Genomic DNA, 25,835 nt, shown 5'->3' with positions numbered 1-25,835 from the left:
TAGAACTATTTCAATTTACCTTTGTTTGGCACCACAGAGGTGTTTGCATAATAGAGCAATGCACCATATTAAAATTCAGGGTAAGAGGTATGCCTTTCTTCTGTGAAGTGGGGAAAGGTGAATAGTGAGTGATAAGGGAGGTGGGAATGAACCATCTTGATGACATGTCCTGGGAAATCTTTTTTGTGTAATTGTGGTAAAACGTATGTAACAAAATTTATCATTTAAACCACTTTCAAGTGTACAGTTCTGTAGCATTAAGTACATTCACATTGTTGTGTAACTATCACCACCATCCATCTTCAGAACATTTTCATCTTTCCCAACTGAAATTCTGTACCCATTAAACACTAACACCCACCCCCCCTAGTCCCGGGCAACCACCAGTCTTCCTCTCTATGAATTTGACTGGTACCTCATGTAAGTGGAATCATACAGTATTTGTCCTTTTGTGACTGGCTTATTTTACTTAGCATAATGTCTTCAAGGGTCATCCATGTTTTAGCATGTGTCAGAATTTCCTTCCTTTTAAAGGCTGCATAACATTGCATTGTATGTATATACCTCATTTTGCTCATCTACTCATCTGTTGACGGACACAAGGTGCTTCCACCTTTTTTACTATTATGAAAAATGCTATAAACAGAGGTGTGCAAATGTCCATTCAAGTCCCTGCATTCAGTTCTTTTGGGTACATACCCAGAAGTGGAATTGCTGGATCATATGGTAATTGTTTAATTTTTTGAGGAATCCTGGGAAATCACTTGTGGGAAAATGAAGACCTGGATATCAATTCACTAAAGATTTTGTGCCCATGTATTTCTTGTAAAGTCTTTACATACCCCAGATTGAAAACTCTAGTTCTGAGTCACACCTTAGAGCATAAAGGCGGTTATGTAATGTGTGGTGAAAAAGTATGAGTTTGGAATAAGACAGGGGTGGCTAGAATCCAGTATTTAGTCTAGAAACTGAGGGCAAGCCAATTCTCTCTCCAGTTTCCTTTTCCATAAAATGAGGCTAATAATACCTATCCATTAGGACCATTAATGGGATTTAAATAGAATGAATGAAAAGAACCTACCACAGAGCTTGACAATTCACTTGAAAGTACATTGTTTAGAGACCTTGGTGCACAGGACAGAGGAATAGCCTCTGCCCTAGAGCATGGCTGCCTGATGACAGCTACAGGTGTGCAAACAGGTAATTACAATATAATGTGCTGAGCCAAGATAGATGTATTGGGGAGAGGGGCATTTTATCCTCCTGAGAAAAGCCAGGAAAGTCTGCAAGAGGTGGCTCAAAAAGTGAAGAATGAGTAAAAAGAAGTTTTAGGCAGAGGAAACAAGCCAAGGAAAGACAAAAAAGCATGAAAGAGCATGCTGTGAGGGGAACTTGAAGCAATTTGGTGTCACCACAACACAAAAGGCAAAGACAATGGGAACAAATGATGTTGAAGAAGCTTCCTAAAAGGCATGGTAAAGATCTTGACTTGATCCTGTGCCTTGGTTTCCTTGTACACCTCTAATTCTTGTATAAAATGGAAATGATAATAGTACCTTTGTCATAGGCCTGTTAGGACTAAAGGCAAACGAAATGGGATAATACACATAAAGCACTTAGAAGAGTGCCTGCCACATACTAAGGCCCAAATATTTTCTAATGTTAATATTATTTTCTTGAGGGTGGCAGGAAAGGCTTTAAGCAGGGGAGTGACATGGTCACATCTGTGTTTTGGAAAGATCACTCTGGGGGAAGTAAGGAGGATGGATTGCAGGAGAGAATATTGGAGGCAAGTAGGCAAGTTACAAGGCTGCAACAATAAATAGTCTAGGAAGTAGAAAAGGCCTGCCCTGTACAAGAGTGACAGTGAGGAAGGAGGGAATTCAGGTATTTAAAAAGTAGAAGAGAAGAGCTCTGATGCCCATTAGAACGTGGGAGGTACAGGTGCACGAGGAGTCTTAGATAGAGCTCCTAGATTAGGCCCTCAAGGTTAGTTTTCTTCCGGAATGATCTCCCTCCCTCCATTCTCCAATAACAAAAAGGCCATCACAACACATTTCCTTTTAAAGTTTTATTAAAGTTTAATGGAACAATTAATATATATATATATATATTTTGGTTAACCCCAGTACAAAAATACAGTTGACGACTTGACAAAAATGGCTCCATCTAGGGCTTGAAGGTTTGAGTTTCTCCAACAGTAACAGGGGAAAGCATGCTTCCAGCTGGGCTGAGTCCAAAGCACACAGCCATTCCTGCACACGCATGCGTGCAAACAGGGAAGCCAAGCCAGAGAAGAGGAAGGAAGTTGAAGGGATTCAGGAAGAAGCCCAAGATTATTCCCAGGAGAAAAAGAGAAGAAACGGGCTGGTCTCCTTGGTGGGGTAGAATTATGGATTTACATTTAGGACTTGTTGTTTTAAATGATAAGCTATTTCTGCAATTTTAACATTATAAAAAAGATGCTTCTGGTCTCTTTTCACCGCTAAGGTGAGTAAAGCAGGAGGAAATGGAAAGATTCAACTACTGCAGTGTGAGGAGTAAACCTCCAAATGGCTCAAGTTTTGTGTCAAAAGGTGTCATTCTTTACCTTCAATGACAAAGAGACATTTAGGTGAGAGGGGACAGGAGAAGGAAGTCTGCCACACTCTGCTGGATCACAAACATGGAGACCAGCTTCTGGCAGCAGAACTCTTCCACAGTGAGAGGGCCCCTTCCCATGTAGGCAGGAACAAGGTTTAATTGTTCTGAGTGATTCCTCAATATTCCCTTCCCTGCTGCCTTCCTTCCAGAACAGTAACTTTGATGAAAGAAGGGATACATTCATGTTACAACTCATCTTCAAGATGTTTCTCTCTGAAGGCATCACCCGTCAGCCTTTCCTGAGCTTCCTTCATCCCCTGAACAACTGTGAAATAAAGGTTGAGGGGAAAAGTATGAAGCAGGTCTTCAATATTTGACATGTGACAACCAATACAGATTTTTATGTTTTAGGAGAAATATAAGAGGAGCACAGGATCTGGATTCAAGATCTAGTTCTGGATTTTAGCCCTGGAAAGTCTCTTGAATTTGTTTCCTCGTCTATTAATAAGGTGATGCTACTTACTTCACACAGATTATAAAAATTAAATGAGAGAATGAATAATAAATGTGCTTTATAAACTATGAAGTCTTACAAAAATGTTAGTAGTTACTTTGGCTTACCCTCCAGGATTAGAGTTGAATCCCTGTCACAGGCTGTAGATATTCACTTGACACTAAGGGAATAGAAAACATCTTCCTACCATCCCCATCATCTCTTCTGGAGGAACGCTGCATTTATTTCATTTCCTGTGGAGGTTACAGGTTACACTGGTATGTGTGTGCGTGTGCTTGGAGGGAGGATGGTCTTCACTGAAAGAGGTGGTCATATCTAGTATCAACTATGTATGGAAGAAGTCAAGTTCTCAGGCACAGGAGAAACCTGGAAGGCAGGCCCTGGGCAGACGGAAGATGAAACTTCGCATCTATCTTGGGCATCAAGGAGGGCAGCTGTTTTGGTACAGGCTCCCCATACAATGGCAGGCCAGTTGTTAGGCTGAGCCAGAGTCTGTGAAAGCAAACCAGGTAGTATAGTTTGTTACATCCCTTTTGTTTTGCCCAAGCCTTTAGTAAAGCCAGGTTTGAATATTCCAGTTTCATGTCAGCTGAGCCATGGAGAATTCAGGCAAAGGGTTCTGTGTCCACATTTCGACTAATGTGTTAAAGGATGATGCTGGTGTCAAGATGGAAGTGGGAACTTCATGAAATTCTAAAAGGAAGGTGAATTTCAAGGGTCGAGAGTTGGGGACCTACGGGAATTCCCTGGTGGTCCAGTGGTTAGGAGTAGGCGCTTTCACTGCCGTGGGCCTGGGTTCAATCCCTGGTCGGGGAACTAAGATCCCACAAGCCTCACAGCCAAAAAAAAAAAAAAAAAAGAGTTGGGAACCTAAAGTTCAGCTACCCTTCTCCATGTGGAAAATTTCCCTGTAACACCAACCTCCAGTGATCTTCATTTGGGTAGGAAAGATGACATTCTCCTTTCCCATGGAAAGGAGAGGATAACCTCTGCAGATCTCTTTCCTCTCCCTATCCTGAGAAATAAGAGTTTCAAGGACTCAGAACATAAAGTGATCAACAACCTGGCAGCATGGCAATGGGAGACACATGGCAACTTAGCAAACAACCCTCTTTTACAGATGGCAGGGAAAAATTCAGAAGGAAAACAGTGACAGTACATGGCATGAATTCCAACCTCTCCCTCTAGAATGATTGTGCTCAAGGATTAGAGAACAAAAAAGCATGACTGACTTATGATTTCAATCTTCCCTCACATGTTTGTGCTGACGCTGTTCCCTCTGCCTCGAATGATGCTTTCCGCATTGCTCTGCTGGCTAGGACTCAACCCAGTCATCATCCCCTCTAGCATGCCTCACGCCCTCTCCATGTTGGGCTACACTCCCCCCTACACACACATACCCCTTGCTTCCATAACTTGATATGTCCTCTTCATATGTGTCGACACAAATTCTTATCCGTATCCATCTAGATCCAGTTAAAGTTTACTATCTATGAAACCTTTCAGATTTGATCAGCTAACAGTTAGCATTCCCCTTCCTTTGAATTCTCACAAGAATAGCATTAGTGCAGTGGAAAAAAACTAAGTTTTGGACTGAAATCCTGGCTCTGTGACTTTTTAACTGTGGGTCCACGGGCAAGTGACTATTTCTGGGAGCCTCAGTTCTTCACAGTTTCCTGTGGGTCAGTTAGCTCCCAACTGGTTATAAAAAGCTAGGGAAGGGGCTCAGTCTTATCTTTCTCTTATATTCTACACAGCATCTAGCCAAAAGCTAGTCATGCAGCAGATGCTCGGCTAACATGTTGAATTAGTTTCCCATCACAGACCTTGCATGTGGTTCATCCTACTGAAACCTAGCAGCAACCCTCCCTCTTCTCTCTCAACATAACCATACCTTGCTCAGCACTGATGTAGAAATACTTGTAGCTGGGGTTTCCATTCTCATTGATGATTTCAGGACGCACCTTGCCACTGGGATCTATTGTAGACAAAATAGCAGAGGGATTGCAATAGTTACAACAGAGAGGTACTTCAAGCACCATATGGTACACTAGGCCTTCTGGAAGACGAGACCTGCCCATCTTTGCAGCCCATTGTCTCACCACCTTACCCCTTGTTTTTTATGTTGCAATCACAATGAATTCCTTGTAATTCCCTGAACACAACCCACCCCCACCCTCACTCCCCACCATGCCTTGGTATATGCTGGTCCCTCTTGCTGGCATGTTTCTTTTCTGTCTGATAATGGTGGGATCTATATTTTTATTTGTATTGCCCATAGAATCTAGCAGAATGCTGAGCAAAGATTAGGTAGTCATTAAATATCTTTTATAAAATTGTTTCTGGAAAGACATTTTTCTTGTTATAGAATCCCATTGCTTCAGCCTCACTACAGGGTCAAGGGTGGGAACTGTGGCTTATCTCAGTCCCTGTAGTGCCTAGCAGTGCTTGACATATGGCTGATGCACAAACGATTGCTAAATGGATAAATGAATGATCACTACTCTCCCACTGCTCACAAAAGCAGTTAGTTTTGGGGTTTTGTTTTGTTTTTTGTTGTTTACAAAAGCAGTTAGTTAATAGGAAAAGTTTTCCTTCAGATCCGAGGTTCTGGCATTCAGAACTCCCCACTCTCTCTTGAAACTGGTTTTTGTTTTTGTTTTTAGCCATCCCAACAAAATTTCACTAGGTGGAGTCAGTGCCTTGATTCATTTCTCTCTCCTTCTATACCACGGATCCCCAGATTAAGACCTTTCACCTTACCCAGGAACAGGATTCGTGGAATATAACCCCCATCAGGGCTGAAATCTTCATCTTTGGGCTCTTCTTCATCCTATTAAGTATAAACCTTAAGTCAGATCATGTTCCCCCCCCCTCCTCAAAACCTTTCAGTGGCTTCCCCTCCCACTCAGGGTAAAACCTTAAGTCCTTGCAGTGGCCTAAGAGGCCCTACTTCACCTGCCACCTGGGCACTTCTCTAACATCACGCCCTACCCCTTGTTCAGTCTTTTCCAACCACACTAAGTTGCCTGCTATTGCTGTCATTAAACAAGCTGGGCATGCTCCCCACTCAGGCTTTTGTATTTGCTCTTACACTCTGCCTGGACACACTTCCCCCTTCATCCACATGGCTCACTCCCTTTTCTGCTTCAAATCTTTGCTCAAATGTCACCTTGTTTTCTAACCACCTAATTAAAATTGCAAACTATCCCCTCCATTCTTCATTTTTAGCCATAGCATTTACCACTATCTGACATATTTTACTTATTTGTCTGCCTCCCCATATTCAATTCCTCATATGTAATTTAATGACAGCAAAGAATTTTGTCTGTTTTGTTCATTGCTGATTCTCAATACCTACATCACTGACTTGCACAGTTTTTCTTGAATGCATGAATTGATGAGACTGACATTTTAGTACAATTGTGAAGTTATAGTTCTCCCAGGAGACATGACCACACAGTTAGCTTTCTTTTTAAGAAATCTCTCAAGTTGGAGAATGCTCACTGAACACATTTCTGTTTCCTGTGAGTGGTGATTCTAACTCACCACAGAAAGTGGTGAGGCGTTTAGATGCATAGAAATCAATAGTAATTTTGTCGTTTACGGTGTGATTCCCATTTCAGAAGTTATATCTAATAGTTAATATAACTTTGCCTTCAGTGAGGTGTGTCAGCATTCAGGCTATCCACTAGCTTTATAAGCAATCCCTTAGCTACCTCAACATTAACTGGTAATGTGTTCAGAAGATTTCCAGTCCTATGTTTAAATAAACATCATTTTATAGAAACAGGGCTAGAAGTATCATCACAGAGCATCCAAGCATCCCACATTGGAAGAGTACAGCCTAAAAGGCAGCACAGCTAGGTCACAGAACCTATTCTTATCACCTATTAGGCTCTATGACCTTGACTAAATCACCTAACTCCTTCAGGCCTAAGATGCTCAATCTGTAAAACAGGGATAGCATCAATGGCCTAAAAATCCCTTCTAACTCTAAGATCTGATATTCTGACTTGGGATTCCAAGACCTCTTGTCAATGTGAAGTACATAAAGGATATCTAATGAAATAAAAGGAAGCTCTACATATAAGCCCAGCACAGAGTAGGGTTTCAACTGAATCATATTTTGCAGGGAATTGTGGCCTACACCTTTAGTTCAGTTATACAAAGATGTAAAAACATGTCATAATCATAAGCTAAAAATAAAGGGACCTTAAAATTTAGTCATCTTATCCAATCTTTCTTCTCCTACTTCCTCCCACAAATGGGGGCTCAATGGCATTCTACCATATCTGATGCAAGACTTAGTATTAGAGTTCAAGAGAAAAACACATACATACAAGTAGACAGCTCTGCTGAGTAAGATTTTATACCATCAATGAGGCTAACTCTAAAACAGTAAAGACTTAAAATCATAGCAGAAAGGAGAAACTCTGGAAGTCTTACCTCAAGATTTACCATAACAAAATTATGGGAAAGTTCTGAAATTTCTGTAGACTCTGCAAATTTGGGCTTTAAAGCTAGGGGGAAGAAAAGATTTTGGAACAGAAGAAAACATCATTGTCATACCCAAACCCTAATTTGCTGAGATGATTCATATAACTGACCCTTTTGCTAATCTTAAGACCCAGAAATCAGGACACTTAAATTCTGGTCCTGCTTCTGCCATTTACTTGCATAGTTATGTACACTTAAGTGGCTGACTTTATTTCTCTGAAGCTTTCATCTAATTTATAAAATATAGATAACAGCATACTGACAAAAAAATTATTACTATTGGCTTTTTTATGTATTTCAATAACATCTATTTAAGAATAGATGTAATAAAGACAATAGAGTAACAATACTCTACCACTATAGTATATATATTATTAAACTAGCAATTTACACTAATTTTATACTCTTTTTCCTACATGATTTTATTAAGTGTAGCATACCAAACAAAAGGAGAAATCTGACTGGGAAGTGGCAGGCTGGTATACCAGAAAGAATACAGGCTACAAAGTAAGAAAACGTGGGCTCTAATTTGGTTCCCACCTCCTCCAGTAAGACCACTCCTCATGTCTCTCTCTGTTACACACAACTGTCCATACAACTATTGTAGCACCTAATCCCATATTCTACATAACCATATCTTAATTGCCTCACCCTCCAACCCCTTACAAATACAACTGCAAATTTCTTGAGGGCAGGGAATCTATACCATAAATTTCTTCGGTATTCCTTCAAGCAATAAGCAGTGCTGAGCCAAAGTCAGTTAATATTTTTTAAACATTAATATTTGAGAACACATCTGAGGTCTGATCATTTGCACCTACCTTTGCAAGCTCCACACCAGGACTTATGGATAATCACCATCAGGGGTAATCCACTTAAAAACAAAATGAAGAAATTATAATCTAGTAATTCCACTTCTTGAAATATATTCTAATAAAATGACCAACCAATGAAGACGAAAATTAATGTACAAGGATGTTCATGTAGTATAATTTCAATAAGAAAAATTTTAAGACAATCTATTCAATAATAGTGGACTATTACAACAAAATTATTGCTAAGTTCTGACATTCCAGTAAATTCTGCAAATTTGGGCTTTAAAGCTAGGGAGAAAAGACTGTAGAAGAAAACAACAAATTACAGCATTTCTAAATGTTACGGTTATATAACCGCTGAAACGTTAATAAAATTTTTCATTGGTACACTGTTAAAGGCTAGAATATAAAATTATTATCTATAGTTTAGTTTTAATTATACAAATATGTAGAAAAGAGTTTAAAAGGAAATGTTCCAAAACATAATAGAGGTTATCTCTGGATAATGGGATTGTGGATTTTACTATACTTTTCCTGTATTTTCCAATTTTTCTACAATTAAGTGTAATTTTTTTTTTTTTTTTTTTTTTTTGCCACACCATGCAGCTTGTGAGATCTTAGTTTCCCAACCAGGGATTGAACCCAAGCACCGACAGTGAAAGCACCAAGTCCTAACCACTGGACCGCCAGAGAATTCCCAATTAAGTGTAATTTTTATAATCAGGGAAGAAAAAGCTTTTTCTTTCATAAAATAATAAGCAACATATTCCACCTGAATCAGTCTTGGCCAGCTGAAGCTCTTACGCTCTCAAGGCTCCAATGCCGACTTGTAGAAGGGTCCTATGTAATCAGACGTTGGCTTTCTCCATCATCCAACCCCCATATCACCACATCACCACATGCTGTACAATACTATCACAGCATATACCACATTGAACTGTATCTTTTATTTACCACATTGAACTGTATCTTTTTATTTACTTAGAGCTTCTTAAGGAAAGAACTCTTAGCTGTCTCTATACTCCCTACACCTAATATAGAGAATAATATTACTGGTAGCAAAAACTTATACAGCATTTACTGTGTACCAGGTACTATTCTAAGTATATATAAGTTAATTTAATAAGTGTCAAATGAATTATTCAGCTATCTCATCATAGGCCTACTACAAATCTGGGACAGAATGGTGCCTCTAACACTTGTAAAAGCTTATAAACTAAATGAGCAGGACAAGGTTAGGTAAGAAGTGGGATCTACATAGCCATAATAATAATAGCCAAATATGCTAAACATTTATTATATGACATTGTTGTATGTGCTTTACACACATTATCTCATTTAAATCCTCACAACAGGGCTTCCCTGATGGCACAGTGGTTAAGAATCTGCCTGCCAATGCAGGGACATGGGTTCGAGCCCTGGTCCGGGAAGACCCCACATGCTGCGGAGCAACTAAGCCCATGTGTCACAACTACTAAGCCTGCACTCTAGAGCCCGCGAGCCACAACTACTGAGCCTGCGTGCCACAACTACCAAAGCCCGCACACCTAGCGCCCGTGCTCCATGATAAGAGAAGCCACCGCAATGAGAAGCCTGTGCACCACAACGAAAAGTAGCCCCCGCTCACAACTAGAGAAAGCCCGCACGTAGCAACGAAGACCCTACGCAGCCAAAAATAAATAAATAAATTTATATAAAAAAAAATCCTCACAACAATCCTAAGGTAATGGTCTCATAATAGAAATGAGAAAACTGAGACTTCCAAGAAATTAAACATTTGGCCACATAAATTCTAGGTTCTGCCACTTAGTAGTTAACTTGTAAGTCTGACTCCAGAATCAATATTCTTTCTGACCACCATCGTCTACTTCAATTTAGAACAGCAATCCAGAATCCATGGGTTTAAACCCAATGACCCGATAATCAACTAACCAGGAATTTGAGAATGAAAATGGAAGAGGCCTTAGATGCTGCCTAGTCCAAACCTCCATTTCATGCAGGAATCCAGTCTCATATATCAGAAACAAAAGGTGGTCCAGATAACCTGATAAGCAAGAAATAATCACCAACCAAGGCAGCCCATCCTTTTAACAGCACCGTGCACTTACAGAGCAGTTTAGAATGTCTTGCTTTCTCTTTTCTCCCAAGCAAACTCCTATTCATCCTTCTAGAGCTGAGGTAAGCAAACTAGTCTGCAGGCCTAATCCAGCCCACTGCCTGCTTCTGTACCGCAATGATATACAAACATATACAAACATTTTTTTTTTTAACATTTTAAAATGTTTGAAAAACAAATCTGAAGTATAGTACCTTGTGATATATTAAAATTAAATATAATTCACATTTCAGTGTAACGAGTTTTATTAAAACACATTCACACTCATTTGTATACTTATTGTCTACGGCTGCTTTTGTGCTACCACGGCACAGTTGATAAGCTGCAACAGAGACCCTATGGTCCTCACAGCCTAAAATATTTACTGTTTGGCCCTTTACTGACCCTTGCTCTAGAGTGACAGTCCAAATGTAAACACCTCTGTGAAGGCTTCCCAAAACCACTTTCTCTCAACAGCTAGTTAGTCCTATTCCTCCTCTGGGATCCCAAAGCATTCTAACCACCAGTCCTTTTTATCCTCTAATCACCTGTTTACTTGTCTAAACTACTAACTTCTCAAGGGCAAAGATGTATCTAATACATCTTTGAAAAACACAAGCACTGTTAAGGTAGGTACCTACCATTTGCTTACTGAAATCAATGAAAAAAATGAAAGACAAGCTTAAAGTGCTATTTGTCTTGAAAAACAGAATGAAGCACCCAGTTATGGGAGTTGTCATAACAGTCACTCTAGGTTAAGACCAAAGCATCAAGACTCTCACCCAGCACTATCAAAGTACTTTTGATCAAAGGCATAACAGGGCAGCCGCATAGCACAGGGAGATCAGCTCGGTGCTTTGTGACCACCTAGAGGGGTGGGATAGGGAGGGTGGGAGGGAGGGAGATGCAAGAGGGAAGAGATATGGCAACATATGTATATGTGTAACTGATTCACTTTGTTGTAAAGCAGAAGCTAGCACACCATTGTAAAGCAATTATACTTCAATAAAGATGTTTAAAAAAAAAAAAAAAGGCATAACAGGGATACCTGTGTATCTAAAATGTTACATTAAGTAAATTACATGAAGAACATAAAGCAAAAGAGATGCCAGCACACTGTCTTCATCTAAAAGATTTTATTAAATGAAACAATCTAGTGGTTTTGTCTTTCACCATTAGAATCAAAGCTTCCCAAGGACAGAAACCAGTGGATCTATCTGTGATCCCAGGCCCCAGGACAGAGACTAGCAAAAAGTAGGCACAGTACTCAAAAAACTGTGGTTTGAAAAAAGGGTCAGTACAGATGCAAAACTGTGTCATCTTCAGTTCTGTTCACAATTATTTTAAAACAATCCATCCATCCAGTCTGCTTTCCCACAATTCAGATGGGGGAAATCAGTGGTATGTGATATCCCAAGTAGAACCCAATCTAAGCAAACCCTGTCCACCGGAGCTCTGTCCTCTAGAGAAACTTGCCAAGCTCCTCCAAGCTAGTTTTCCATTCTCTCTAGTCTCAATTTATGCTGTAAACTCAAGGCCTGGCACAGAGGCATTCAGAAACGTACGAGTGAATCAGTCACAATAGCTCTATTTCCACGCATCAATATATTCTGCAGACCTTCAGATTATTCTTCCCAGAGAAACAGAGAGTGCAGTGGTTAGACAAGGAGCCATGACTTTCCCCCACCAGCTCTGGTTAGTGCAGGCTCTGGCTCAGATACTGCAGAAACATGTTGGCCAGTTGAGGCAGGTTCTCATTGTTGGGATGCATTTTGGTGTAGGAAATAAACTGGCGACGAAGGCGACTCAGTTCTGCCATGGTCAAAGGCCGGGTAAACCGCAGGTGCTCTGTGGTGCCAGAAAGCTTAAGCAAGTCTCCAGGGACTGCGCTCTTCTGAGCTTCCATCAGTCCTGCCAACACCTGGCTGGTGACCTGGTCCAACTGGTGCAGAAAGGTGCCGGAGGCAAGTGGCTGGGACTGTGTAGACTGATGGGGTGGAGGAGCCCGGTTCTCAAACAAGGCAGCTCTGATCTCTGCCAGAGGCAACGGCTCCTCTAAGCCCACCAAGGTGAACAAGGGCCGGTCCCAGCGGTTCCGAGAGTCGGGAGCTTCGAAGCGCAGCGCTAGGGCCTCCAGAAGTTCGGGAGGGTAAAAGGCACCGGACACATGCTCCGCAGATTTCTCGAATTCCGAAGTCACAAGCGCTGGAGAATCTGGCGTCCTGGTTTCCTCCCGCTCCAGTTCCTTAGGTACTTCTGCCTGGGCTCTCCCATTTACTACAGAGTCCACTGCTTGCGGTTCCCCGAGGACACCGGTGCCCGCCGCCAGGGGTCTCCCTCCCTCCTCAGCTCGCGGCCTCCAACTCACACTGACACTGCGGCTCGGACTCTCATCCGCGCCCGCCACCCGCGGTCCCCCGCTCAGACCGCCTGGCCTTACGCAGTAGACCAGGCAGAGCGGAGTGCGCGCCGCCCGCGCCAAGCAGTACAGCTCGTAGCGGAAGCCCTTGATGTAATTAAGCGAGTCGAGGATGACCACTTCGTGGCGACTCAGGCGCCGCTCCACGGCCGCTCGCAGGGCCCCACGCAAGGCCTTCTCACGGGCCGAATCGCCATACACTGTCGCGTCCTCCGCGCCCAGCACCTCCGCGTCGTCCACCACGTACACCGTGCGGCCCTCGGCCGCCAGCGCTTCGCGGAGCTCCTCTGCGCGCCGGCTCTTGCCGCTGTACGGCAGCCCGCAAAACACCACCAGCGGCATCCTCCCAGGGCGCGGCCATGTGCAACCGCGCAGCATCAACTTCCGGGTTGCCGGCGGCTCCGACGCAAACCGGAAATGCAAGCTACACTTCCTGCCTCCCTTGACTCTTACAGGACCTCTGTTGCTATGGAAACAGGAGTTCTAGACCAACGAGAGCCAGGTCCCGCTCTCTTCGAAAGGAGATGGAGCTTAGAACGGCATCGGTTATTTATGTCAAATGTTATACGTCTCCGGAGAATGTGATCTCCTGGCGGCCAAAGACTATGTCCATCAATTTATAATGGAGCCTTAAAGAGCATTAAATATTGCAAAACAATCAGCACTATATTTAGCAAATGGAAGACAATTCACAAATACTAGTTCCCCTTCATTCCTTATAGCCAATAACATTCAGTAACTGTTTATTCAATAACCATTTCAATCATTCAATATCTTCATGGCTGGGAATTCAGAGATGAACATAAAACAGTCCCCCCCACAGAGCAAGGGTCTGAATGGGAAAAGTCAGGCACCTACAAGCAGAATAACATACACTCTAACGGATAGAGGTAGGTTGGGTTGTAAAAGTACAGAAGAGAAAAACAAACTGCCCACAAAAATTGCCAAAGACTTTACCTAGGAATAGTCATTTGATTTAGAAAGTGAAAAACTAATAGGAATTTTTCTCCTGGGTAAGGATGCCAGATAAGATATAGGATGCCTAGTTAAATTTGAATTTCAGACAATCAACAAAAAATGTTTTTAAAATAAGTATGTCTCAAATATTACTTGAGGCATATTTAAAATTACTTATTGTTTACCTGAAATTCAAATTTAACTGGGCATCCTTTATTTTTATTTGCTAAATCTGGCAACCCTACTCCTGCATAAGGTATGAGGCTCAGAGCCATGAAGCTGTAGGATCTGTTCTAGCAAAAGCAAGCACTATAGTTTGGTAGGTGCAGAAGTGTGAGTATTTCTGTGCAAGGATGTGTGTGTATAAAGGAAGTGCACATACATTGTATCTTTATATCTCTCCAGTACAGTATAGTAGAGAATGTTCAAGTCTTGGCTCTGCTACTTACTTACTAGCTGTCTAAACTATTGTCAAGTTATGTAACCATTCTGTATCTAAATTTCCTCTCCTGTAAAATAATAACAATGGTTCTTATTTCACAGGCTGAACCAACCTCATAGTTTGTGAGGATTAAATAAATTAATGAATATAAAGCACTCAGATCAATGTTTAGCCTTTCCTCCCCTGTTCTGCCTTTTCCTCCTCCTTTGTATAAGTCTTCTGTGCATAGACTAAACCTACTTGGAACTTAAGACTATTCAACTTGAGACTATTAGGCAGTATGGTTTACTGGTTGAGTGTAGGCTCTGAAGCCAGAGTGTCTGGGTCCAGATCTTGGCTCCACCACTTAACTAGCTGTGTGATCTTGGGCAAGTTATTTAACTGATCTGTGCCTTAGTTTTCTCATCTGTAAAATGAAGGTAACAACAGTACCCACCTCAAAAGAGTTGTTGTGAGAATTAAATGAGTTAATTCACATAATTCAATGTCTGGTACATAGTAAGCACTTAATAAATGTTAGGTAGTATTATTATTTTTGTTGTTATCAGGCAGCCCCTCCATTGCTCTGCCTTGGCATAATCCTTCACCTGAAATTAATGCTAAGTTGATGGCTGGAAAGTGTTTTACCACCACAAGTAACCTAAAACCATATCTTGTACCTGGCAGCTGCTTCTTTCTTCCCATCTTCTAGTGTCCTCCAATGAATGTGATCTCCAAAACCTGGAAGGAAAGAGCCTCATAAACATTCACACATGAACAAAGGGCAAAGACCCAAGAAAGAAATGTGGCATGTTCACAAGATACTCATAAAAAAAAGGCTTTCCTTTGTCAAAAGCATGGTATTCAAGTCCCAAATCCACTGCTTTCTAGGTGTACGGGACCATGGACAGTCTCATACCTCAAGCCTCAGTTTTCATACCTGTAAAATGGAGATAATATAGCCTAATTCAGTTTTTAAGGAGATTAAATTAAATAATGGTGGACTTCCCTGGTGGTGCAGTAGTTAAGAATCCGCCTGCCAATGCAGGGGACACGGGTTCGAGCCCTGGTCCGGGAAGATTCCATACGCCATGGAGCAATTAAGCCCATGCACCACAACTACTGAGCCTGCGCTCTAGAGCCCGTGAGCCACAGCTACTGAGCCCGTGTGCCACAACTACTGAAGCCCACATGCCTAGAGCCCGTGCTCTGCAACAAGAGAAGACACCGCAATGAGAAGCCCTCACACCGCAATGAAGAGTAGCCCCCACTCACTGCAACTAGAGAAAGCCCACAAGCATCAGCGAAGACCCAACACAACCAAAAATAAAATTAATTAGTTTTTTTAAAAAAGACCTAAATGTAAGACCTGAAACCATAAAACTCCTAGAAGAGAACATAGGTAGAACACTCTTTGACATAAATCATAGCAATATTTTTTTGTATCAGTCTCCTAAGGCAAAAGAAATGAAAGCAAAAAGGAACAAGTGGGACCTTATTAAACTTAAATGCTTTTGCATGGCAAAGGGAACCACTGACAAAACAAAAAGACAACCTACCAAAATGGAAAAAAATGTTTGCAAATAATATGACCTATAAGGGGTTAATATCCAAAAATATATAAACAGCTCATACAGCTCAATATCAAAAAAACCAACAACCCAATTAAAAAATAGGCAGAGGATTTGAATAGACATTTTTTCAAAGAAGACACAGAAATGGCCAATAGACACATGAAAAAATACTCAACATCACTAGTCATCAGGGAAATGCAAATCAAAACCACAATGAGGTATCACCTCACAGCATTCAGAATGGCTATCTTGAAAAAGACAACAAATAATAGATGTTGGAGAAGATATGAAGAGAGCCCTTGCACACTGTTGGTGGGAATGTAAATTGGCACAGTCCCTGTGGAAAACAGTATGGAGGTTCCTTTAAAAATGAAAAATAGAACTACTATGTGATCCAGCAATTCCACTCCTGAGTATATATCTGGAAAAAATCGAAAACGAATTCAAAAAGATACATGCATCCCAATGTTCATAGCAGCATTATTTACCAACAGCCAAGATATGAAAGCAACCTAAGTGTCCATCAACAGATGAATGGATGAAGAAAATGTGGTATATACAGGGGAATTCCCTGGCAGTCCAGTCGTTAGGACTCAGCACCTTCACTATGGTGGCCCAGGTTCAATCCCTGGTCAGAGAACTAAGATCCCACAAGCCGCGCAGTGTGGCTAAAAAGAAAAAAAAATTATATATATACAAAATATATACTTTATATATATATAATGGAATATTACTCAGCCATAAAAAAGAATTAAATTTTGCCATTTGCGCCAACATGGATGGACCTGGAGGGTATTATGCTAAGTGAAATAAGTCAGACACAGAAAGACAAATACTGTATGTTTTCACTTATATGTGGAATCTAAAAACTAAAAGAAATGAATGAATATAACAACAACAAAAAAAGAATTTAGAACAGTGTCTGGGACTGGAGAATTGCTACAAGTATTTGCTATTAATATAATATACCAGGCACTATTCTAAGTACTTTACCAATATTGATCTTCATAACAACCCTAGAGGTAGGTACTCTTATTAATACCATTTTACAGACGAGAAAACCAAGGCACAAAGTTTAAGTAACTTTCCCAAGTTCACACAGCTAATGAGCATCAGAGCTGGAAACTGAACCTATGCGCTCAGGGTCCAGATTCCTTACTTTTAAGCACTAAACAATGCTGTCCTTCAAAGCAGAAGGAGGTAAGGACAAAGAGGCAAGGGAGGGAGTAGACAATGCAGGGACTGATAGGCCACTATAAAGATTCTGGCTTTTACTAAGCTCTTAGTGGGTTTTGAGCAAAGTATCAATAGTAACATGATGTGATTTCTGTTTTAACAGGATTGCTCTAGCTTCTGTGCTGAAAACAGACTAAAGGAAGTGTTATGGGTTGAACTGTGTCCCTCCAAAAATGATATGTTGGAGTCTTAATCCCCAGTATCTCAGATTGTGACATTATTTGGAAATAGGATCTTTATGGAGGTAATCAAGTTAAAATGAGGTCATCAGGGTGAGACCTAATCCAATATGGTGTCCATATAAAAAAGGGAAATGTGGACACAGATATGCACACAGGGAGAGAACCTAGCCATCTATAAGGAGAGAGGCCTGGCACAGACCCTTCCCTCAGCCTTTAGAAGGAACTGATACTGCCAATACCTTGATTTTGAACTTCTAGTCTCCAGAACTGTGAGACCATAAGTTTCTGTTGTTTAAGCCACTCAGTTTGTGGTGCTTTGTTATTGCAGCCCTAGCAAACTAATACAGGAGAGAAAGGCAAAAACAAAAGAGACTAGGAAAGTGGTTATTGCAATAATCCAAGCATGCAATGACAGTGGTTTGGACCAACTGTGGTGGTAGAGGGAGTAGATCCTATCAGATTTTGGACATATTTTGAAGGTGAAGGCAAAAGGATTTTGTTCTGGATATGGGGTGAGAGAAGTTAAGGATGACTCTAAGGTTTTTGGCCTGGGCAACTAGAAGAATGGAGTTGTCGTTAATAGAGATGGGAAAGAGAGTAGGTGGAGTGAGTTTTAGAAAGGAACATTAAAGAGCTTGGATTTGGAAATGTTCATTTTGAGATGCTTACTAGACATCTAAGTAGAGATGCTGAATAAGCAACTGAATATCTGAGCCCGGAATTCAAGGGACAGTTATCAGCATACAGATGTTATTTAAAGCTTAAGACTGAATAAGATCACCATGCGAGTGAGTGTAGATGAAGAGGGAGTCCAGGAGCCCTGGAGCACTCCCAGGTTAAGGGAGATAAAGAAGAAACAGCCAAAGACATGAGAAAGAACTACCAGTGAGATGAGCAGAAAACCAGCAGCACATGGAATCCCAGAAGCCAAGTGTTTCCACGATGTTTCAAGAAGGAAGGATGATCCACTGACACCAATGCTCCTATTAAATCAGAAATGACCACTGGCTTTAGCAAGTGGAGAATAATGCTGACCTTGACAAGACCAGTTTCAATAGAGGAGCGAGGATGAAAAGATGATTAGAGCAAGATCAAGACAGCCCAGGGGAAGAATTAGAGAACAAGTACACACAACTCTCTTAAAGAATTTGCTGTACAGGGGCAATTGCTAGAGGAAGCTGTGAGTCCATGAAAGGTTTTTATTCAATATGGAGGAAAGTATAGTATGTTGAAAGTTGATAGAAATGATATAATAAAGGTAGGAAAACTGATGATACAGGACTAAAAGGGAGAGTCGAAAATATCTTGAGTAGATGAAAGGAGATGGGATTTAGTACTCAAGTAGAGGGATTAGCCTTTGCTAGGAGCCCTGATAGTTCATCCAGTAAAGACAGGAAAGGAAGGATTATATATATATCCATATATATGGATACTGGTGCTCGAAGGTAGGTAAATCTCGTGGTGACAATTTTTGAAAGGTCTCTTCCGAGTCCTTCTACCTTCTGTTAAATAGGAAGCGTGGTGACTGGCTGAAAGCAAGGATTGTGGAGGAAGTATTGGAGGTTTGACGAGACAAAAGTAAATACGAAATAGTCCTCTGGGAGAAAACCAGAGAAACTAAATGATAAAAGGCATGTTTCAGGAAAGAAGTGATTCCAGAAGAAAGCCTAAATACAAGGAACAGTGAGCAAATTAACTGGTAAACATGTAGATAAATCTAAATATTATCTGTATAAAAAATTTTAATGCTCAATTTATAGAGTTAAAAAAGGAGAGAGAACTAAAATATTGGACAACAACAGCTTATAAGGAAAGAGGAAGAGACTGAAGTTAAAATATTCTAAGGCCCACTAACCATCGGGGGGTTAAGAGATTAATGTTAGATTTTGTTAAATATGCGAGTAAAATTTCAAAAGCAACCACTAAAAGAAAAGAACTAGAGTGCCAACTTCCAAACTCATAAAGGAGATAAAGCAAAATAAGAACCAGCAAATACTCAACCCCCAATGAAAGGGCAAAAAAGAGCAAAAAAGAATAGAAAAAACAGTAGCAATGGAAATTGGATGAGAGAAATAAGACCAGCTCTGTCAATAATCACCACAAACATAAGTGAACTAAACTTGCCAGTTAAAGTTAAAAGACAGAATTTGTCAGATTTTGGTTAAAAAAACAAACAACAAAAAAACTGCCTCTATGTTTACAAGAACACCTAAGACAGAAGGACTTGTAAAAGTCAAAAGTAAAATATATCCCAGGCAAGTGTCAGCCAAAAGAAAGTCAGGGAAGCTAGATTACTATCAGGCAAAATAAAATTTTTCCATAAACATGGACTACTCAGAAGCTAGCTAACAAAGCTTACAGTCATAGGAGGTTATTGCTAAGAGAGAGCCTAGGGCAGGGCTGTTCAATTGAACTTTCTCCAGTGATGGGAATTTCTATAGCTGCACTGTTCAATATGGTAGCTATTAGCTGTTGAGTACTTGAAACATGGCTAATGCAACAGAGGTGCTGAATTTTTTATTTTATTTTATTTTAATTAATTTAAAAATTAAGAGTGACATATTCCTAGTGCTACTTTATCGGACAGCACAAACTTAGAGATCAGTCTAATCCTCTCATATTACAAAGGCCTGGAAAACGGAAGAGGCTACCCAAGACCACAAAGGAAGCCACAACCAGAATTTAGTCTGATTCCCAATTAAAATGCTTTTCCAGTGCCCCTGGCTGCCCTACTGCATTATCCCTACGAGTAAGTCTAGAGGTATAATTTGAAACAGTTCACTACGTGTATAAAATTTCTTTGAAAATTCATATTAAAAAGTACATTGGAATTTTTCACGAGTAATAATCAGCACCATCATTTTTTGAGTGCTTACTCTATGTTATAATTATGATAATATAATAGCATTAATGACTAACACTATTATGGCATTTACTATATGCCAGCCATTGCTGTTCATGCCTTTACATGTATTAAATTATTTAATCCTCACAATAAACTTATGAGGAAGAAACTTAATTGCCTTCATTTTACAGATATGGAAGGTGAAGTTAAATAGCTTGCCCAAGGCTACAGTGCTAGTAAGTGCCAGAGCTGGGATTAGAACCTAGGTGGTGGTGTTCCAGAGTCTGTAGTTTGCTCACGATACTTCACTGACTCTCTAGCAAAGATAAAAATGAATAAAGGAACAAAGGAATGTGGCTTCACCAAAGCAGAATGAAAACACAGACTTCAGGTCTGGAAAACCTGGGTCCTTATGTTCCCATTCAAAAATAACTTGAAAAGGTACAGTGCTTACCGTGTTGCTACCTACTCCCCAACAACACCCACACTCACACCCATGCCAACGTGGAACATCTGAAGACAGTCCAATTTCCTAAAGTATCACCTGCACAGACACTTTATTTACTCCAGTTATCTGCAGAGTGAGCTGAAAGCTCCCATATTAGCAGCTCCTGCCCTAAAACATTAATTTAAAAAGGGGGAAAAAAGGGAAAGTGACAATTTCCAAACACAGCATTTACATCAGAATTCCCAAGCCCTTCATGCTCAAATTGTTTTCATGAGTGTAAGCTAAGGACATCAGAAAAGTATTATCCACCCTCTCCCAGCTGACAAAACAAAAGGTTAAGTGTCAGAACTGGCAGCCAAGTCTCTGAAACAGGGAACACTGTACCTAAGAGGTGGAATAACACAGTGGCTAAATGAAGTCTGTCTGCATCAAACAGATCTACTTTAGCCACTTGCTGTTTTCCCGTATGCAAAATATGACTAACAGAAATATTTGTCCCATAGGGCTGTTGTGACTGTGAATAGGTGACAGTATGGAAGGTAAACATTCCATACGTGTCAGTGCCAAATTTGCATTTGAGACTTGACAAAGCCATCCATTTCTGTTTCAGGCAGGAGAGCACATGAACCGCCCCCACTGATAACTTTCTCATTTCTCCTTTAAAGTTTTCAAAGGAGTTTCTGCACTCAGAGCAGGAGTGGTATATTGTTGAGAACAGAAGCTCTGGAATTCGTATCTCAGCTGGTCCACTTACTAGCTATGTGACTCCTGCCTCCCATTTTAGGTTCTTCATCTGTGAAATGGGGATAATGATAAAAAAATATTATCTATGCTGTAAGAAAAAAATGGATTTACACATGGATAGATGACTACATGGAGAGAGACATGATAGGACAAGGATAGTCAGACATCAATGGTAGACCTGGGAGGTAGACATAAGGGGGTTCACTGCGAAATTCTTTCATCTTTGCTATGTGTTTGAAAACTACTGTAATAAAATATTGAAAAAATAATATCTTAATGAATGAAAATATTTATTTAATAAAATGTCAACTTCACAAGGAAAAAAAATATATTATCTATCTTAGAGGGTTATTATGAGGATTAAACCAGTCAATACATGAAAAATGCACAGAACGGTTCCTGGAATACATCAAATATACAGTAAATGTTTATCATTACACTCCTCCCCACAGGTGATACATATTCCAAATTTTTAGCACACGGAAAACAACAAAATTATTTTAGAACTCTAGGATGTTAGAGCTGGAAGGACTCTTAGGAATCATTTCTAGTCCCAGCTCTCTCATGTAATAAATGATCCCCAGGGAAGACGAGAGCTGGCTATATAGTCTGACCAGGATTAAAACTCAGGCCTCCTGATTTCTATCCAGTGCTCACACCACACCACTGTACTTCCTCTTCTTAATGAAAACAGTAGGGTCATTCCGTCTCTCCTCTCTCCAAACCACCAGGCCATCTTCTGGAAAGAGTCAAAACTACTTAAACATCTGGGAAGAAATCTTACTCATCACTGCTCCGGGTAGCACTTTTTTGGGATGTGGGTGGTGAGCTGTAATCTATTTTCCAAGAAACCATACCCACAAGATACAAAAAAACAAAAACAAACAAACAAAGACAGTTTGAAATATTATTAATTCCTTTCAGGAACAATTCAATATTCTTCTTTGGGAGGATATAATAATAAACATTAAATAAACACTTTTCAAAGTTTGTGACACATATCAAATACCTTTTGTTTTTTCGTTTAATCCTCACAACACAGCCCCCCCCCCCACACCAGGTTGCCCTTCTATATGCTCCTAAGTTACCTGCTATTTCCCTGCTCATAGTACATATCACAGTGTCATGTAACTGCCTGCTTACTTGTCCTGACAGTCTTCAGACTATGAGCTGAAAAAAGACAGGGATCTCAACAATCATGTGTACCATTCATTTCTTGTTTCAACAAATATTCCTGGGCACAAATAAGACAGAAATGGTCCCATCTTACTGGGGCAGTCTGTACTTTCCAAAGATGGTTGCAACAATATCTCCCATTCCACATGCTCTTTTTACAATGGGACCTCAACATTCCTCCCATGGGGGATGGAGGGGGTGTGGTTAATGTCCCTTGCCCTTGAACATGCCCACAGAGTACAGTGGAAGTGATGCTATATGACTTGTACAGCTAGATGATAAAAATGCCATGCATTTCCATCTTGTTCTCTTAGGGCACTCACTCTTGGAATCTAGCTGTCATATGGTGAGGAAGCCCACACTAGCCCATGAAGACAGACCACACGTAGAAGTAACCAGCTCAGCTGAGGCCCCAGACTTGGAACCAAGACATATACCTTCCCCACTGTGCCTTGTTTGAATTCCTAGCCCACAGAATCGTGAGCATAATAAAATGATTTCTTTACACCACTGAATTTGGGGGTGGTTTATTATGCAGCAATGGTAACTGGAACAACCACACAGAGCTTAATGTCTAACAAGGAATACTGAATACGTGACTCCAAGGTATTGCCTACACCTAACACAGTAAACTGGAACAGGGTAAATTATTTGTTGCGTGTCTGAGGCAGTTATTATTCTGCCCCTTTTGCAGATGAGGAACTGAGCTTTGAGAAGTTTAGCAACTTGCCCTCGGCCTCTCAGCTGGTTAGTGGCAGAATAAATTAAAACTCAAATCTAAACCCACACCCCTAACACTACACTCTTCTGTCTCCTTCATTACTTAAAATTTTACACTAAATATACAATAATCTGCTTTAAAATGGGACTGTCAGTACTTAAAACATTCTGGCTCAACAGAATTCACTGTGCGGTTTCATCATTGAGATGGAAACCCACATGTCACCTCCTCAGAGAAGTCTCCCTTGACCTTCCTAGCTCAAGTAATGCCAGCTCCCTCATCCTTCCCCAGCCTTTCTACTCCATCAGTTTCATTTTCTTCCCAGAACTCATCCCTAGCTGAAATTATCTTGCCTATTAATTTGTTCATGTGTCTACTCTCTGTCTCTCTGAATTGAATATAAGCTTTGTGAGAGCAGGAACCTTGTCTGTCCTATCCATTGATATATCCCTAGTGCCTAGGACCATGCCTGTAATACAGTAGGTGATCAAAAATTATTTACTGAATGAAGGACTGACTGCATTCAGGCACACTGAATGTCCACCCAATCTCATCACCCACCAATAAATGTGCAAATAGGGAGGATAAAACACACTTAAGAACAGCAGGACTGCAGCAGAGACATTCCATGCAGCAATGTCAGTACAAAAACAAAAAAACAAAAAAGGAAAGGGAGGGGAGTGCATGCTACCACACAACCACTTAGAAAAAGCATAAAACCCTGAGTTCCAATAAAGATGTAGGTAATGGGATGGATGGAGTAGGGGGTCACACCTCTTATTCTCCATTCATAACCACTGCCCCCTCACTCTTCAAAAAAACTCAGTTTCTTCAGACACACCTACTGAACCACACCAAGGGACCAAGGACAACTGTTGGTGATGCTCTAACATCAGACATTTGACCCTTCATCTGGCCCTTCCTTTTGTGCCAGTCACCCCTCCCTAGGATACAGGTGCTGTTCGCTCCAAGGTAAGGAAGCAGTAACCTAGCTCTTCAAAGAAGAGGTGAGGAGGGGACTCTTCAGACCCAGGGCAAGGGTCTAAATATACAAGTCCCCAAAGGTCCTATTTCTCCCAGGAGGGAAGGTAACGGTGCCTGAGGACCTACCAAGTGCTAGGCACTATGCTGGTCTCTTAAACATGCTTTTCCTAATATAAGGGAAATTCCTTACCCCAACCCAAGAATTCAGGGAGGCCTCAAGTAAAACTTCCCCATCTCAACATTCCCCAGACCCGCTACTCCTTACCCCAAATTCCAGGAGCAGTTCGAGAGGATAAAAAGAAATCTAGCGTGGCCACAGAGATAAAATGGGAAAGGGATCATGTTAGAACAAGAAGAGGGTTGTACTGGGCTGGGGCCCAGGATAAGTAAAGATTAAGATAAGAACGCGGTCTGACCCTTTCCAAGCCCATTATGTCCATCAGAAGAGGTGACGAGGAGCAGGAAACTGAAGCCCAGCAAACAGGTGGCTCCGAGACGAGGCCGCAGCTCCATGGTGGTAGGTGCGCGGAGCCACGGGGCTGAGCAGACGTAGGGCCCGACTCCTAGTAGAAAGTCCGCGCGGTTTCCCAAGTGCGGCTCAGCCCATCCGCTCTTGTTCCCAGATTTTTTTTTTTTTTTTTTTTCCTAACCCTGAAGGAAGTGACGTTAGACGGATGTGGGTGGTGCCTCCGGGGTCCGGTTTGGGACGAAGTGAGTTTAAAGGTGCAGATCACGAAGAAGGTTGTGGGGGATGCTTTTGAGCGCTAGTTGCTTCCCCAGGTTCCGGACTTTCAGTCCGAGGACCGAGAGAAAAGATGGGCCGAGATAGTGGGGGGGTGGGGAGGAGGCTCGGGAGAACCGTTGCTGCTTGCGTCCGCCTGCAGGCTAGCCCCTCCCCCCCAAAACCGCTGCACTTAATATTCACTACGCAAATTATTGATCTGTGAAGTCAGCAGCACCCAACAGTGGGCGGGGTGCCCATTGGCTTCGGGTCCCCCCTCCCCCTTCGCAAATAAAAAAAAAGGCAGACAACCGGATTTCATTCTTAGGTTCCTGCTCGAGTCTCGAAGAGACCTGGCAAGTCTGTTCTGCGGTGCATGGTCTCGTGCCTGCAAGAAGCCCCTTCCTGCTGGAGAAGAAGCACTGCACCTTATTTTTCCTTGTAACCCAAATTCTTCCACTCAGGGATGATGCAATCAACTGATGCAAGCTCTGAGAAAACCAAACTTGGAACCTCTCATTGCAAAATTGACCTAGCTCTTCAGGGCACCAAGACATAAGTTACTGCAGGCACTTAAAGTGTAAAGCTTCTTCTGGTTAAATCTATTTGTTTCTGTTGTTTTTAAAATTCGTGGGTTAAGTATTTCTCAGTTTTCCTCTCTGACGCATAACAAACAGGTCAAAATTTCCCGTGTCTCCTCCTGAGTGGAGACTAGTTGAGTTTGCACACTCGTGAGTCCGCACTAGTTAAGTTCGACAGTGCGTACTTAATTCCTAGTGAAAGACATCCGGCAAAAGTAGACATCCAAACAAAAATACACACAGCCCTTTTATTAAGCTCCCTACAAACTGCAGGCACGGACACAATGGAACACCAGGGAGACTGCAAGCCCCAGAATGC

At 41.3% G+C, this 25,835-nt stretch overlaps 2 protein-coding genes across 2 annotated transcripts; both read right to left on the bottom strand.

The window, feature by feature from the left end:
• Positions 1 to 2,056: 2,056 nt before the first annotated feature.
• On the bottom strand, positions 2,057 to 24,831 carry TXNDC12 (thioredoxin domain containing 12). The gene is made up of 7 exons (XM_061186595.1): positions 24,631 to 24,831; positions 14,985 to 15,045; positions 8,419 to 8,471; positions 7,547 to 7,620; positions 5,861 to 5,930; positions 4,992 to 5,075; positions 2,057 to 2,908 (listed from the first exon to the last, which is right to left on the bottom strand). Exons 1-7 carry the CDS (start codon positions 24,725 to 24,727, stop codon positions 2,829 to 2,831), a joined length of 519 nt encoding a protein of 172 aa, XP_061042578.1. The 5' UTR covers positions 24,728 to 24,831; the 3' UTR covers positions 2,057 to 2,828.
• On the bottom strand, positions 11,677 to 15,046 carry KTI12 (KTI12 chromatin associated homolog). Its single transcript, XM_061186594.1, has 2 exons — positions 14,985 to 15,046; positions 11,677 to 13,555 (listed from the first exon to the last, which is right to left on the bottom strand). Exon 2 carries the CDS (start codon positions 13,302 to 13,304, stop codon positions 12,204 to 12,206), a length of 1,101 nt encoding a protein of 366 aa, XP_061042577.1. The 5' UTR covers positions 13,305 to 13,555; positions 14,985 to 15,046; the 3' UTR covers positions 11,677 to 12,203.
• Positions 24,832 to 25,835: the final 1,004 nt, after the last annotated feature.

The sequence above is a fragment of the Eubalaena glacialis genome, chromosome 3, assembly GCF_028564815.1.
Source record: "Eubalaena glacialis isolate mEubGla1 chromosome 3, mEubGla1.1.hap2.+ XY, whole genome shotgun sequence".
Classification (NCBI taxonomy): Eukaryota; Metazoa; Chordata; class Mammalia; order Artiodactyla; family Balaenidae; genus Eubalaena; species Eubalaena glacialis.
Note: the sequence above shows the minus strand (reverse complement) of the source record. Positions and strands in the feature narration are given on the sequence as shown.